At 38.9% G+C, this 16,633-nt stretch overlaps 1 protein-coding gene across 2 annotated transcripts in view; it reads right to left on the bottom strand.

Annotated features, from left to right (window-relative positions):
* Positions 1–10: 10 nt before the first annotated feature.
* Positions 11–16,633, bottom strand: part of LOC308063345 (uncharacterized protein FLJ43738-like) — a 120,096-nt gene continuing 103,473 nt past the window's right edge. Inside the window, exons 7-10 of one of the 2 annotated variants that reach the window (XM_080386187.1) lie at positions 15,986–16,190; positions 11,365–11,449; positions 6,412–6,574; positions 2,975–4,598 (exon numbers count right to left, since the gene is read on the bottom strand). In XM_080386187.1, the coding sequence (XP_080242313.1) occupies positions 6,424–6,574; positions 11,365–11,449; positions 15,986–16,190 (441 nt within the window). In that variant the 3' untranslated portion in view covers positions 2,975–4,598; positions 6,412–6,423. Of the gene's footprint in view, positions 172–1,035; positions 4,599–6,411; positions 6,575–11,364; positions 11,450–15,985; positions 16,191–16,633 lie in introns of those variants that run through there. The other variant, XM_080386186.1, reaches the window with a different exon arrangement.

The raw sequence follows: 16,633 nt of genomic DNA, 5'->3' as shown, positions 1-16,633 counted from the left end.
GTTGTCCACCTTCACGTCTGTGAGTCCTGTAAGAAAGTACCCCAGCGACAAGGCTGACACCGTGCAGTTACCGTACAGGCTGCGGAAGAGTTACCCTCTCTAGTGAAACTGCTTTGCTTTGGTCCTTGGGATGGAACCTCTTTCCATGGCCTTCGCTCCACACAGACTGTTCTGAAAACATTATTTTGGACAAAATGACAAAGAAAAACATCAAAACTCTCATGACATAACTGAGTTAGGTATGTTTTCTTTTTAAGCCACATGGCAAACATCCGAAAGGAAGCTCACCTCAGTTTCATCAGTGTTGTGCCCCTTACCAGCCTTAGTGTAGCTACTAAAGCATTATATAACCATTTCTACTACAGATAGAAAACACATATTGCAGCGTCAAACAAAGCTTCGGGTTTGGTTACAGGTGAGCCCTGACAAGAGACACCTTTTCATGCAGTAATTTCAGTATCTGCAATGAAGTGACTCGCATCAAAATAACCCCAAAAAACCCGCAACAAAACAAACCAACAAAGAACAAACCACTACAGGAAAGCTTAAACAACATGGCTACAGTGCTGGAAAAAATATCAATTATTTTTAAGTATTATATTTGAGGGAGACATTCACTTTGAATTTGTCGTGTTTTCCCCTAAACTCAAAAGAAGAAACAGCTTGAAGTCCAGCTTCCTCATGGTGACTGTTTTGTTTTAGACACCATAAAGTACTTTTTGCCATTATTTAGAATTGGCAGATTATAGCGTCGTTTCCACAAACCAAGCAGCAGCTTAACAAAAAAAAGGACACGTTGCTATCCTTCTCATTTTAATTTTACATGGATGATCTATCGTGTAACATGATAAAGATGAGAAGATTATGTCTCAGGTGAACCAGCCACTGGGACTCATACCCACTAAAACCCCATAAAAAGCATCAGCAATGTACTTGCCCATGTATCTTTGTATAGAAAAGGATGGGGGAGGTATAAATCAAATTAAAATCTCGGGATCTAAGGCAATAACTGATGAAAAACCTCAAGTCTCTTACCTTTCAAAGTGTTTATCCCATAGTTTCTGGATTGCTTTGTCTTTTAATCCCTCCAAGACAAAGAGATGAGTTGCTCCATCCAGTAAGTGAAAACCAGTAACAATATCCAACTCCAAAATTTTCTCAAGTGTGGTTTTCAGTTTCAATGCAGCAAGAGCCATTCCGATTAAGTGTACAGGATAGAGGTCCAGCCGGAGGGCTTTAGCATTGATTTCTGTAACCTCTTCCACCAAATCATGTAACAAAGATGGATTATTGTAGTCAAAAATGTAGATTATAGAACCATATGGGCAATTTGCGACTTGAGCATCAGCAATCTCTCCGTGCATTCCCAATGGCACGGCTGTTTCCACTCTTACTTTCAAGAGTGAGCCTGGTTCTAGGTAATGTCCCATAGGTAGTAGGGAAGAATGACTCACTGATTCTGCAATTTTCTCTTTTTCATCCTCTTCACTGAAAGCAGCTGTTCTTGGAGCTGAACAGTTATGGATGGAAGCACTGATAGTCAAGCACTTTTTACCCAACAATAAATCAGTTAGACTGACTTTAGCTACCCCATGTGGATGCCAAACTTTGTTAACTGTATAAGAGTTACAGGCTGTGGATTTGCACGCGAGGAAGCTCTCCTTACCCACTTTTTCATCAGCTGCACCCTCCCCAAACAAAGATGGCTTTTTTGTGTTGTTTTCAGTGTTTCTATCATGATCATGAACTTCAGTCTCCAAAGGTGGACCTTGAAGATATCTCTGTAATTCCCCAGGTTTCATTGTCCCTGTCAGAAGTACATTAACATCCTTAAAGCAGACATGAGTTCCATGGAGTTGTCCATGAGTTCGATGAGGTGGGAAGTTGTGAAATTTGTATGTGCAGTAGGTGGGAAGACACAACTTCTAAACAACAAAAATCAGGGAGACACAGATATTTGTAGCATCAACCTTTTTCCTTTTTATTTTTAACCTCACCAAAGAATCAGCTTTTCTAGTAGATAAGGTATGGTGGACATACCTCATGGCACAAATTATGGTCTTTCAAGCAGCAAAGAGGCCATTATACATGCCTAGACACTGGATTTGGGGAATATACTGTCCTCAACTTTGTTGACTTTCCAAATGCATCAGAAAAACTCTTATTGTTTCTAGATCATTAAAAAGGAGCATGCTGGGGACTGCAATGGCTCCCAGAACTTATTTTGTTTCTCCCTGTGCATTAGGATTCAAGACCTAAAATAAATGCCTATAGCAAGATGTTAGGAAATTCAACAAGTATAAAGGGATACTTTAGGGAATGGACTGTATGATCTGCATTATTAGCCATTTGTTTGAAAATTCAGGGAAGCAAACAAGGGGATTAATTCCACAGTATTTGTCATTCCTCCACGTAAGCATCCACCAGCATTACAGCAGCCTGCATGGAGGCAAGTTCAATTCCAGGACTACCCTGACAATTCCAAATTTGCCACCCTTCACTGATATTCTCCCGGTTTCTCCTTATAAATACTGCACCAGTTTGCCTAGTCTGTCATAAGCCCTGCAGTGTAAAACTCCACTGCAGAACTATACGCGCCTGTATAAAGCTCCTGACATAATACTATTAAACTATTTTTACAAAAACATCATACTGATTATAAGGACCAGGCTGACGCAACTGGAACCAGATCTTTCATATACCATTCCCTTATAATTCCACCTCAGAGACGGATCAACAAAACAGTTCCTGAAATCAAAGGACTCTGACCTTAATTTCACTTTCACACCAACAATATATAATAGTCAGAAAAGAGCCTTTTTTTCAAATATTTCAAATTCTTTCATCCTGAAGATGCAAAATTTGACGCAAGAATGTATGTTCTAACTCATCTCTCAACATTTATAAATATAAGACCAAAAACTTTAAACTATATTCTCACCAATATAGACGTTTCTTCGTGCTGTGTGATGTGAAACATTTGCTTTTTTTTAAAAAAAAAAAAAGTTAAATAATATTTTTAACATGAGAACAGAAGTTGTTCTAACTAGTAAGTCAACACATACTGACTTGTCAGGAAATTGTTGCAAACCATATAGCACTGTAACTGAATTGGATCTTCTCTGGCTTCCTCAAGATCCACTGCTCAGAAATCAGAATGGAATGACTATATATAAACTATTGCCCTTGGAAAACACATGGATTGCTGGTTTTGCTCATGTACCCACCGTTTATCATGAAGTATTTTAGTCATATTCTCCAACTTTGCTACTAATAAGGAAAGTTACCTTTAAAACCATGTCAGTATTTTAAGCAAAGCTACTTCAGGGTAACAAGGAAATTCTTTCAAAAAGAAGCAGCAGTACCTGCAGCACTTCCGTGGGTACAGGTGTGTTTGGGAGGCAGGTAGCCAAAGTAATCCTTATAGTCGGTGGATTCAATTCATGTCTTTGTCTTTCAGACAGAAGAGGTGTTCCCACAGTGAAAGTCATGTAAGCATCTAAAATTTCAGGACTGTTTTCTGCCAGACAGCTGATCACCAATTTTTCTCCTTTTTAAACATAGAAGATTAAATACTGTTATAGAAGCAATCCCACCCAGGCACCTATGTTTGATGCAATTAATTACAAACCTCCACTGAATTTGTATTAAAACAAAACAAAAGTATTGTTTCAACTGCTTCAAATATTATTTATCTTTTACAGTAAGAAGAAAATAGCCCCCAAAGCAGCATCAGAATCCTCACTTGGGCTAACTGCTGAAAGCACACAGGATTTATTTCTTTTTAAAGCTGTAAATATACAGTTCACATAAACACAAAAATTCAAAGAGTTCAGAGACTTTTGTCAAAATTAAACTCTTTGTTAAAGCTAAACAAGCACCTTTAAACAAACTGACTTCCCTGCAAGCAGCTTTGCCACATGCATACAGTCAGCAGCTGAGTTTCATGCTGCATGACATATTGCTGTTTCTGTCTGTGTGCACAGAGCACAAAGGGGAGATTTAACTCGCTACACAAAAATAGAACAACATATGTTAATAATGAATGTTAATCTAATCACAGGCAGGAAACCACAGAAATAACCCACTCGAGTGACTGATACCCCATTTTCAACACACTAAATCAAACAGCACACAAGAACTTGGATGCATGTGCTGATGGAGAACTACAACACAATTATTTTTGACATTCTGCCTTTCAGAGCACACAGACCTCTAAACATATGTCAGCCTCCCTCTGGTCAAAATCAAATCCTAAATCTTTCTTAACCAGTTTGATAAAAAATGCAGCAAGCAAGCACAGCAACTCGAAAGAAGAGCTGCAGAAATATTACTGCTGCTGGTCCTCATTTATAAAAGACAGTGTCTATCCAGAACGTGAAATTCCCTAAGGATCTTTCAAGACAGCTTCCAGCAGGCAGACCCACCAGCCCAGGCACTTCAGAGGAGCAGACACGGAGCACACCTAGCGCCTCACTGCCTCCCTAACGGAGCAATACCTGCGAGGAGAGGCATGACGTCTAACTGCAGTGAAGCAATGCCGTCCTCCTTTGCCGCAGTAGCATCAATGCTTCTTTTAGGACCAGAACGTTTTCTGCCTGTTGGTGGAAGGCAGGGTTGGACTGAGTAGGAAGAAGGAAACATTTTGCTGCAATTAAACAATGAAATAATTTACAATTTACTGCAGTAGGTGGCATAACTCAGAATCATCCTTAGAAAAGATGTCGATTATACCCTTTAACACCAGCTTAGGCTGGTTTTTCAATATGCTCAAATGTCCATTGCACAGTCCACTATACTGTATACAGAATTCCTGCTTTACAAAAAAATTATTTAAACCCAAGTATTTAAACCCTACAGTCAGATCCTTTGTCCAGTCAGTTAACTAAGAAAGCACAGAATTCCAGTACAAGCAGTTGAAGTTTGACAAAAAATGCAGCAAGCAAGCACAGCAACTTAAAAGAAGAGCTGCAGAAATATTACTGCTGCTGGTCCTCATTTATTATTATTATAAAAGGAATGCCAACATGTTTTAAGGACATATTTAACACTCAAATGGAAGGAAAGACAGGCATGCAACATGTTACTGAAGTTTTGCCTTTTAATAACAGCAAGAAATATTAGCAGTTTAAGTTACAGTGGGGAAAAAACAGCCTCCTTTGAAGATAAGCAAAATGATAACCCACATCGAGAACTCCCTACAAGTGTGTAACTGTTTATCGAAAGCTCATAAATGGAAGTTCTACCCGCCTTCATTCCGCAAGAAGCAGCATGTGGAAGTTTGAGAGGTAATTCTGTAGAACTGATGGCGTAAGTCTCGGGTCTCTAGAGTCATGGAAAGACGAACCAAACCACAGCCAGGAGGTTACAGAGCAGATGTGGTTCAGGGGTTAAGCCCTGTGCGACCTGAGCTGCCTGCCAGCACCGCACGCGTACAGCCAGGCTCCGAAATGCCTGCCTGCCCTGCTTCTGGCTGGGATAGGGTTTATTTTCTCCTCTGCATGCCCTGTTTTGCATTCGTGTTTTCTTTACTACTCTTCAAAAGGTCTGTCTATAAAAGCAGGAGCAAGCGCCAAACTCTGCCACAGCGGACAGCAACAGAAAACAGTTGGCAAGTAAAGATTTGGTTGACACTGTCAGTGCATTCACTTATTTTGATAGAATCATAATACAATTCAATCTTACCATTCACATCCAGTGATGTTTACTGATAATCAATTGTACATTTTATAATGTGTACTGGGGGTAATACGTACTGTAACCCTGTGATGCTGTGCTGGTTTTTGGCCAGACAAGCATGCTATTTAACACAATATATGCTCCAGTGTCCACTGTCACAGTGATTATCATCCCCCACCTTTCACAGGGCCTTCGTCAATTGTAAACTACAGATGAGAGCAAAATATCACTCAGTGGGGCTGTGGATCTTCATTTAACATAATGAACTAGAACTGGAAATAAAAACGGACTGTAAAGCACAAATCAAAACCTGGCCTCCAATGGAAAAAGCGATGCAAGTGACATGAAAAAAAAAGCTTGATAATGTCACAGTTGGGGATAGTTGTTTTAGCTCCAACGCTACTCTTCAACTGTTTTACAACTTTCATTATTGCCCACCCAACTCCCTTGCAAATATCCATCACGTTATCTCTGGAACACTCCAAATGGTAGAAAAGGGCCATCATCATCATCCCTGTTGCACAAAACTAGCTAAGGAAACTGAACGGTTTATTAAGCTGCTGAAGAAACACAGAAAGTTCACGGCAGAGCTGAGACTAAAATAAAACACAGGTCCCGTAACTCTTTTTTTTTTTTTTTTTTTTTTTTTTTTAAGAAAAAGGGAATTCAAGGTTAAAATAAACAGAATTCCATATCCACCTTTTCAAATCCATAGTTCCATCCAGAACTTACTGTTCATGGTGACTATCCTGTCTGCTCCATATGGCAGAACGCCACATTATCATTTGTTTTCTCAGTTTCTTTTGAAGTTGAATTAACTGGAAGACCAGCAACAGCTTTCTGCTGCAGAATTTGGGCCTTACCCAGAAATCTGTTTTTTGCAAGTGTCACACTTCTGAAAACATTAAAAAGATCTGAAGTTATTTAAGAAATATGGAAAATGAAAAAATAAATCCCTCCCATGCTAATGATTCCACCAAAACAATTTCATTTAAAAAAAAAATAATACTCAAGTCTAAAAGAGCTCAATGGCCAGAATATAAATGTAAAGGAGAACAAAAAAGGATAGCAACAGGATACATGCTCCTTCTCTTTTGAGTAAGAGACCAAGTACCTGAAGAGATGCATAAAATAAACCATCTTGTAATACATACTACAATATCTTACAGATTTTTCTGTACCTCTGCTTTGCTTTCTGAGGAAAGAGAAATACACCTGTTCCAATACTGTTCTCCTTTGGTATCCCCTGTAACACAATTTCAGATAGACCAGAAAACTAGAATTAATACATTTTCACTGTATTATAGGAGCAACTGCCTTCTCAGGGGGACAATGCTGCTAGGAATGCTGTCACAGCGTCAGCATTAGCAAGCTTCCAAAACTTTGTAATATCAACCCCTGCTGCAAATGGTTCTTCATAAAACTTCACACATTTTATTCTCTACAAATTTATTCCTTACAAGTTTGACACATTATTGCTACTGATAAATGAATATTAACCAGAAACAACAGAAAAGTCTGTTTAACAGAGGTGAATCTCACTGTATTTTAAACCTCCTGAATAAATGATTTTGTTGTCCCTGTCTTCAGAGCACTGTTACACATTGTACCTGGAGGGCAGCAGTAGAAGACATACCACGGCAAAATTATTTTATCTGTGAAGAATGCATTCAGCTCTAAAGATTCCTCACAATGGGGCGACAGAACTGGTGGTAGAATTTTCTATGCAGTTCAAGGCAATACAACGTCTGTCCAAGAAATTTTTGCATCAGTAGTTGCAAAAACTCAACACTGTTTTACTTGGCTTTATAGGCAGGATTTATAATAGCAGCAGTTTGAAAACAAAGGTATTTGGTGATGTTTTGAGAGGTACAATGTTTAATAATGAAATAATTATAGTTCAATATATGTAGACAGATATGTAAAGTCTATACTTTTACACACATGAAGACATCCCTTTTTTTTTTTTTTTAAGACTTTAACAACCATTTTATTGCTAATAACATAGACTGCAAGAATGGTAGATGTCATCTAGCCATCTCTGAGCGTGACTCGCGTTACATGCTTGGGACACAAAGCCCAGCTCTCCCTGACTGCTGCCCCCACAGCTGCTCACAAGGATTGCTTTAAGGCTTTCTCGTGCTGAGCATTTTCTCCAGATTATCATATTCAATCTACAGCATTTTCTCTAGATTTATTAATATGTGCTACATCTTCCCTTTATCCTTGGCATTAAACCTGTCAAACATACTTTCTTCCTCCTCCTCCCTCCAGGAATCTTAATCTCAGAGGTCTAAATTCTTCAGCTGATTCACAAGCATTATTTTAATTTGGACAGGCATCCATGCAGTGAGCAACAAATCAAGGCTGTGGCTGTGAAGCTTGAAGCAATATATGTTTATAGCACTAAAAATAATAATCCCTTACCCAGATTAAGGCAAGTATTTCCCTAATAACTCTACCTATCCTCAGAGATGTTTCAAAAAGGGTCATAGTAATAGCTGGGAGTGGGCAGAAAGGCGGCTGGCTGCATGGTTTTGCAGCACTAAAAGTGACAACATTAAAAGTACAGATTTTCTTTGTATTCCTATAAAACCACAGTCAAAATTCTTAATATATGTAACAGGTAACTACGTAGTGAATGACAGATTGTCAAAATAATTACTTTGGGAACAACAAATCTAAGTAAAAAAAAAGTTTATATGTGGTTTTGTGAGTAAACAATCATGCTAAGGAAAAAAACCCCACACCTGCTTAAAAAAAACAAACACTAAGGCTGTTTCATTTGCCTCAATACATACAGACTAAATAAGTCACTGCAAAGAGCTGGAGACCCTAGAGACCATCACTATATATAGAAAACTCCAGGTGTTGGGAATAAATGAAGGAAATGGTAGTGTGGAGTTCATGGAGGCAACGTGGAATTTATTGGAAACCTCCCTGCTGCAAACTGAGAAAGCACAGAGGATATCAGGCCATATGTGGGCATTTACAGCAGTATTAAGAATTGTTCTGGAACCAATTTGAGAGAAGAAATGCAGCATACAATTATTGTGACCACCATATTTCCTGGCTGTGGACTTTTGACACAAAATGAGGCAAGAAGGAAGCTGATTCTTTAGAAGAAAAAAAAATAAAATTCTTTTCCATGTGTGCAAAGGAGCAGCAAAACTTTGCCAATAAAATTGGTAAAATATAACCTCCTGAATGTCAGATTTGCTTTTAGAGTAAACATGTAGGCTGCTTGTCAGGTCACTACAAGTCCTCCACAAGGAATGATCATTACAATAACATAAAGCTAGAAAGAAACATCACCACAGTCACAACACAGGTGGAATGAGAATGTTCAGGTATATGAAAGAGCAACAGTGACGTACGTAAGGATAAATGTTCATTCATTTTATCCTGTTTGAGCTTCACTTTGAACAGGTAAATTTTCCCAGAACTAATAGCCTGATAAATATTCTTCAATAGCTCTTGTGCCATTAGCCTGTAACACCTCTAAATAAGTTTCCAGTAAAGATATGGAGGGGTTTAGAAAACTACTAGAATATTTCTATCTAAAAATTATTTCTATTCCAGCTAATATGTATTGTAAGTTCAGTTTGCATGAAGACTAAACACATGCTGTTCATTTTTCACAATACTGATGTCATTTGTTCACGTTTCACCCGAACCTTGTTACTGGCATGACAGACAGCATAAATGCACGCAAGGGAACTGCAACGGCATAAGGAACTACACTTTCAGACTTCACCTGGACAAATAGCTTTCAAATATCTTTATACTTCAGCAATATAGACGCTTGCCAAATGCAGAGCAAGTCCAAAGTACGGTGATGCCCTGGGGTTCTACAGGAAGTCTCAAACAACGTGGACACCCACCTCTGAGCAGAAAGGATATGCTTGTGGGAGTTACAGAGCAGGATTTCACCAATGCTATTTTTGGAGTAAAAACTCTATTTATTTTCAACAACACCAACTCCCATTTGCACCGATTATCTCCTCCCATAAGCCATTAATAAATAAAACCCCATTCCAAAGGTTGTTTTTTCATTTCTATTACCACAAACCAATACGCAAAAGATAAACACACTAGCCCCACTGATTCTAGCAGTTTTGAAGCTTTCATCATGCAATCATATGGTATTTACTGTCACACTCAAAAATACAACGCAGAAGGAAACAGCTCAGTTGGCAAAGGCTGCAGTATGGCGGGCACGAACACTTAGTTTACAAAACCGGGAACTGAGGACTGTTAAAACCAGAACAGGCAGCAAACCAAGAATTATGCAAGGTGATGTAACAAGGCACTGATTGAAAAAAAATCAAGATTCTCTCAAATCTTACAATTCAGCACCTTTGTTAGAGAAGCGTTCAGCCTCTAGCAGCTCAAAACACAGGCTAGGAACTTAAAGCAAGGTGGCTAGATTTTCTAAGTGTTGTGAGAATGGTTTTTTTAAAGATGGTTTTGCACTAACGATTTTGCTTCCACGTGCAATTCAACAATCTTTCTGATTTTCTTCAACTCTACAAATGCATGGGTTTTTTCAGCAAAACAAACCCACACCATTTGATCTGCAAGATTCACTTACAGATATGCTCATCAGAAATATTACTGTTCTCACAGCATAGAAAATACTCAGAAATATGCATCTGTAAAGCTAAGCTCATAAATTTGTGCCGAAGGCATTAAGAGTCCTTTCATTGGTTTCGTTATCTTTTGAGCAGAGTCACAGTTGGACTAATTCTTGTTCAGGAGAAATTCTTGAAGTTACATAACAGCACAAAATGAGAAAGCACATCATAAAATATGGGACTGGATTCATTATCTTGCGCTATCACCAATTAATTTTTTAGAGACAAAATGGGACTCTTGAGAAAGTCATTTAAGAGTTCCTATTTTTTCAGATGACATTCTGAATGACGTATTTGAGATACACCCTATTCATGATTCATTTCTATTTCAAGTCCAAAGTTTTGCTTTATGAGTAATACCCAAGAAAATATGACTCTTTTGTTATATTTTAATCACGTCTTGAACCCTCTAGCATTTTCTACAATTTTAGAGAGTTACATGCTAATTGTTAGAAATTTACCACTGAAAATTATTAAAGCAAATGACTTATTAAACCCAAAGAGAGAGTAACTGTGCCTAAAAGCAGAACAGAACAAATACTGCTGTAGCAGCACAGTTCCCTATAAACTCAGCATTATCTTAATTGCTTTAGAAAATTACCTCATGGTAATTTGACCCAATACAAATTCATAGTTGATCCACTGAGCTCACAAGCCAGCAAAGCCTGCTCTGCTAGCAACTGTTCCTGTTGACACTACCCTCAACCTTTCAAAAAGAATGAGGTGCCCTGAACAGCAACCTCCACGCTTTTGCCACTACCAAACTCTTTCAGCCCAGCAAAGTCTGGGCTTATGTAATTATTTCATAACAGCTACTTCACCCCAAATCTACTACTAACAAGCTCGATGTATTAAATCTTGATGCTTTTTCTCCTTTCCTATAATCAGTAGGCATTGGTGCAAAAAGCAGTAATTAACCACTTTTGAAACCACAGTATAATTATACAGCATTAAAAAAAACCCCATAGGTACTAAAAACCCAATTATATATCTTCAGCTGTACTTTTTAACACATCAACATTCCCCAATGCAAGTGCAGCACTCTTACCTCACTGTACAAAAGTCATCTCTCCTTGATGGATCTGGCAAACCACAATTAGATGCTGCTAATCCATTCAGATCAGTTTCTTCTGCTGAATTAAAACAGTTTTTACATTTGTTAAGTATTTCTCTGTTTTAATAAGTCCATTAAGACTAACAAAATGCAACTGTAAAGCTCTAGCAAAATGTGGTGAGAAGCCTCATGCAAGCTGTATTTTTTAACTCAAAATCACAGCCCATTTAATTTTTGTTTGCATCTCAAGGATGAGTTTGAATAAGCCTAAAATATAGGAAATTAAATATTTTTGAGGGATTTTGAGAGATCATGCAGAGAAACTAGAATATTATAAAGTCATACTTTATTACCTAGAAAAATAAGTTCCATGGTAATTATCATATGCAATTTAAAACAAAACTAGGAATTAACAAAGTAACGAAAATGAGGCGAGAGTACCCAACTAATATTTTGTTAACGCTGAATATGCTATCTGTACTTAAACATCTACTGATGTCAATAATGTATCTTAACACATGAAAGACTGCATACATAAGAAGTAATACATTACTTTTGCCTTATTTATTTTAATAAGCTGTTCCAATTGCTATTCTAGCGAACAGTCACAAAAAAAGTAGTGTTACCAGTGTCCAGAGCTCTTCCACAATGTGTAGAAATGCCCAGATATTTAGTGAATGTTTATATATGCTAGAAGTATGGTATACTACACCTAACTGTCTTCAAATGTTCTTTAATTACAGAAAACCACTCTACAGCCATGGGTTTCGGTGTTTATTACTCAATAGTTAACCTCACAATGTATCAGCCTTAAGCACACTGAGATGTAAGTCTTAATTACAGTGAGATTAGAGGAAAACAACCCTGTATATGAGTGGCAAGGACAATTTGCCCTTGAATAGCTATGTTCCACACAATAAAGGCCAAAATTTGCCATCACCTGGAAGCCAGCAAAGACAGAGCAGTGTAATATTAGGTTTTTATCCAGCTATAAAGAGGATTCTAAGAAACTGTAGCAGCTTACTTATTTCACAGAGCACAAGTACTGATACACCCAATAGAGCACACAAATTTTTTACAGTCAATGAAAAGAAAGGTTAAGACATCTTCAGAACATTCCTTTCTTCCTTAACATGGAACGGGTTAGCGTGTAGGCAAAATGCTGGCACCTCCCCATTCATCTGAACTGGAAGCCGTATTCCTGTCCCTTATTTCCTCGAACACACTTTCCACCTTTACAGATTTAGTGTTTGGTCCGTCGATCCCCGCTGTGCCCATCACTAGATGGCACTACGACCAAAACACAGCTGCATTCTGCTCGCCTAGTTACCCCAGGAGTTAACCCACCTCCATTTAGATGGCGCGTGCCATTAATCATCAAAAAACCCCTACAAAGATAACCAACCAAAGCTGGTGACACAGTGTTCCCAACAGAACGTAAGCAGCCCTACATCAGATGCTAATATAGGAGGAAATCACATTATCTGCTGAATCCTCAGTACCTTCCTGCGGTAACAAGATTTCCCTTTGGATAATTCTATTTGGCAAGTTCATCTTTGTTTGTAGATCTAACAAAATCACAGATAAATCACAAAGGGACAACCTAGCTGTGAGGTTTGTTTTCACCAGAAAAATGTAAAATTAAGGATAAAAAAAAGAAAAACAAAAGAAGCAAGTATTGTTTGTGTTTTTACAATATGACTAAAGTAAAAATAGGGAGTGTCAAAGTAATTGCTTTCCAGTATTTTTTGGACATTTTTGTTCATAAAAACGTTCTAAGAAAACAACTATTAAATTGCAAGGCCAACTGCCTAAAAGCAGAGATTTTTACAATAGAAGGTCTATGCTGCTTGAATTCATGTACGTATCCAAGACCTCAGATTCTTTTTCCACAGTCCGCTGCACCAGACAGCACACTATTGTTCAGTGTGTTGCTTGATGAAAGAATATTTCAAAACTTAGGGTTTTTCTTAATGCACAATGCAGGTCTTGGTGTAATTTCTTTCAAAGTATCCAAGCGGTAATCCTGGTGTATCAAAAGAGTTACTGAAGTTCTCCTAGAGAGCTCTGTAACACTCACTGCTGAAGTGTCTTTTTGCTTTCTCAGTTTTCTGTAACAACATGTCATATATTCTCTCCGGTGTGGAGACTGAAAATTGAAGTACAAAAAAATAAGGCAAAAGATTTTCACTAACCTTGATGGCCCAGCTGGAAAGCCAAGGACCTAGGGTGTTTTTCAGAATTCTCACATTCTATATTTATTTTAAATGGCATTAACTTTTCTTTCATTTGCTCTTGACTTCGGCTGCTGTTGTGAGCTCTGAACCCCCACGTTCTCCTGGCGGGCTCTGTAACGCAGTACCACGTGCCTCTGAGCTCAGAGCAGAGCACTCTCCACTCAACAGTGCCCTGGTGCAGAGAAATCCCAGTTTTCCCATTAGCAAGCTTGCACGGGGCTCCACAGGAACAACGAAAGCTAGCAGCAGGGTTTAAGAAGACGCAGCTACCAACGTGCTGCCGGTACATGGAGAACCCGCTGCAAGGCCAGGTTGTTATCTGCAGCAGTACTGCAGCAGGTTCTCAATCAGCGTAATGCAAGGCCAGATTACAGAACAGCGTACAGCTGGGACCCCACCAATGCCAGGAGCTAGCACTTCCATACTTCTTCCATGCACTAGCAATTCAAAGGACATGTGGCATTCTGCTGCTTGGATTCCAGATATTTGCCAATGGCAGAGAAACAGAAAGAACTTGGGAACTTGTGTTCTAGTCATGGCTCCAGATGTTAATGCTGTCACTTACAAATGAAGCAGCAGAAAATCCCAATGCTTTTTTCTAGCGTCCCTTCATAACTTTCTGTGAGCCAGCTAAACCTCTTTCCTGCCCCAATTCTATCCCAAAGCTATTAAAAACTTGTCCTAACTAGACCTACTACCTTCAGCCTTCCTGCAACACCTCGTTCCCTCAGTAGATTCCTTGGTCCTGTTCCTGCTCATCTGTTGCCCACGGTGCCATTGCACTCCCCTTCCCTTTTCACCCATAAGCTAGTTCCAGCTTCCATACTGGTATACCTCCTACAGGAAGGGTGGAAGGCTCCTCCTGTGCCTTGGATTCCTTTGCTGCCTTGATTTTTGTACAGCTGGGTGCTGGCTGACACTCTTCAAAGTATTTTCTTTGTGATAGCACTGCATGTCTTACCCCACGTATCCGGGGAAAAAAAGAAAATAAAATAAATTCCCTGGCTTAGACTTCATTGCGTAGTCTGATTGAGCCACTCAAATTTTGAGCAATGATTTTCCCATGGCACCTCTTACCCTTTTCCTACTATCTGTAAGAAGCCACTCTTGGACTTCAGGTCTGTTCATCTGGAGATGAAAATCATCAGTGTTACTGAGATTTACCTCAAAGCCCACAGAAGAATCTAGCATAAAATGTTTTCCCTGAGTACTGCGTAGCGATACATATTCCAAAGACAATCTTGGGGCAGGCGAGGTTTGTGGGACCTGCCAGAACACTGAGCCTGCAGAGGAGGCAAACAGCCCCGGCAGTGAGCTGCGGGGGCTCCTCCAGCAGCATGCTGCCTCAGGAGGGAAAGCTCTCAAACCTTCGTCTTGCCTTCCTCCTGCGGCTCAAACGTAAGGCTGCTCGTGAGAAAATACCGAACTACAAACAAGTCTCCATTCCTCAACAACGACGACTCCGGTGCTCAACCTGTCTTAAAGAGCAAACCCAAATGCTGTCAGAAATCTCCACCAGTTGCAAAGCCTATGTGTTGCCAAACCCCGCCACCTCTGAGCAAACGTTTATTAGCATTAGTTCAATCAAAAGAAACCGAATCCTTTATTAACTAACTAGCACCTGAGATCTTATAACCCCACCAAAACCCTATCCACTGATCCACATGGGAAAGAGAGAACAATTACAGTCTTTTACTAAGAAATTATGCATATTTCAATAGTAACATTAATTTTGACAGTAGTTTCAGGACATCAGATCAAAGGATACCCCATTTACTCTTAGGTTTCATCTCATGTTTAGTTCTCTGGTATTTATTAAGGACTCAGATCTCACGTCACACATATCTATAAGAGCCCTAACAAGGTCTAATGACATTAACTCAACTAGTAAAAATGAAATATAAATTATAAAATAACTGTCTTTGAAACCAATGAGCTTCAAGCTAGTGTGGCCAAAATTTAGGGCTAGATTCAGGTTATGGGGTTGCGGAAGACAACAGGGGGAGAAGATGAAATCGAAAGACACACAGCATAAAAATATGGCTGTACCAGTTTGGCTTCTCAGGACAATAAGAAGAAACTTTGAAATCTATCTTTAAAAAACGAATACATTCATTGCTACCATTACTACCCAACAGCCTCAAAGAACTTGCTAGTTTTCAAAGGTTCAGATCACAGGCCTAACTATATTTTCCTGCCACCAACATTTTCAGAAGCTGACTCATGCATTCATTAAATCACCAACAAGTAGGAATTATCTTAATGGGAATGACGTATAAATGTCAAATAATCTCAACAGTAACATCAATAGGTGCAGTCACAATTTCAAGATATGTTTTATCTTAAACGTTGTCTAATATTTATTGCATTAGACTTACCAACAGCCTCTGCATCCCTTTCTAGTGAAGAAATAATATTTTGTTTACAAAGCTTTGCTTTTGAGGAAACTTTGTCCTTGGTATCCCAGATTTTTAAAGTTTTGTGATCTCTTAGTTTTATTAGATATTCATTGGTGACAATGATATCAACACTATGGTCCCATGATATCCACATCTTGTCATTTTCAATCCATGGTGTAATAGCCTATTAAAACAAAAGATTAAAATATTTACAGGAGATGACCAGTACTGAAGAATTTGCATTCACATGCTGACCACTATCACGACTGCTCTCAAGCCTGCATATCTTATTCCCTTCAGCTTCTGCTGGGTCTTACATGATGCAACCCCCTGCCTTGCTCCGTCAGAGCAGCATATTTTGTTGGATCCAGACAAAGTGTCTTACCAAGCCAAGGTCTGATACAAAGACCCAAGGCAAGAACAAACAGCAATTAAGCTGTTGCTCAGCATGAGACTGTGGAGTGAAGACTTAACAGAATACTGTAAAAGCAAATGTATACCCTTTAAAAAGTTGAACTGGTATTTATAAAATTAAAGGACCACCACTAAGCTTCACATCTATATGCTGGCAAACAGTAAGAATAAAGCACTTAGAATTGCCAGTATAACACTTCAATCAGCAGCTTT

This window comes from Falco punctatus (assembly GCF_963210335.1).
Source record: "Falco punctatus genome assembly, chromosome: 4".
NCBI classification, from domain to species: domain Eukaryota; kingdom Metazoa; phylum Chordata; class Aves; order Falconiformes; family Falconidae; genus Falco; species Falco punctatus.
Note: the sequence above shows the minus strand (reverse complement) of the source record. Positions and strands in the feature narration are given on the sequence as shown.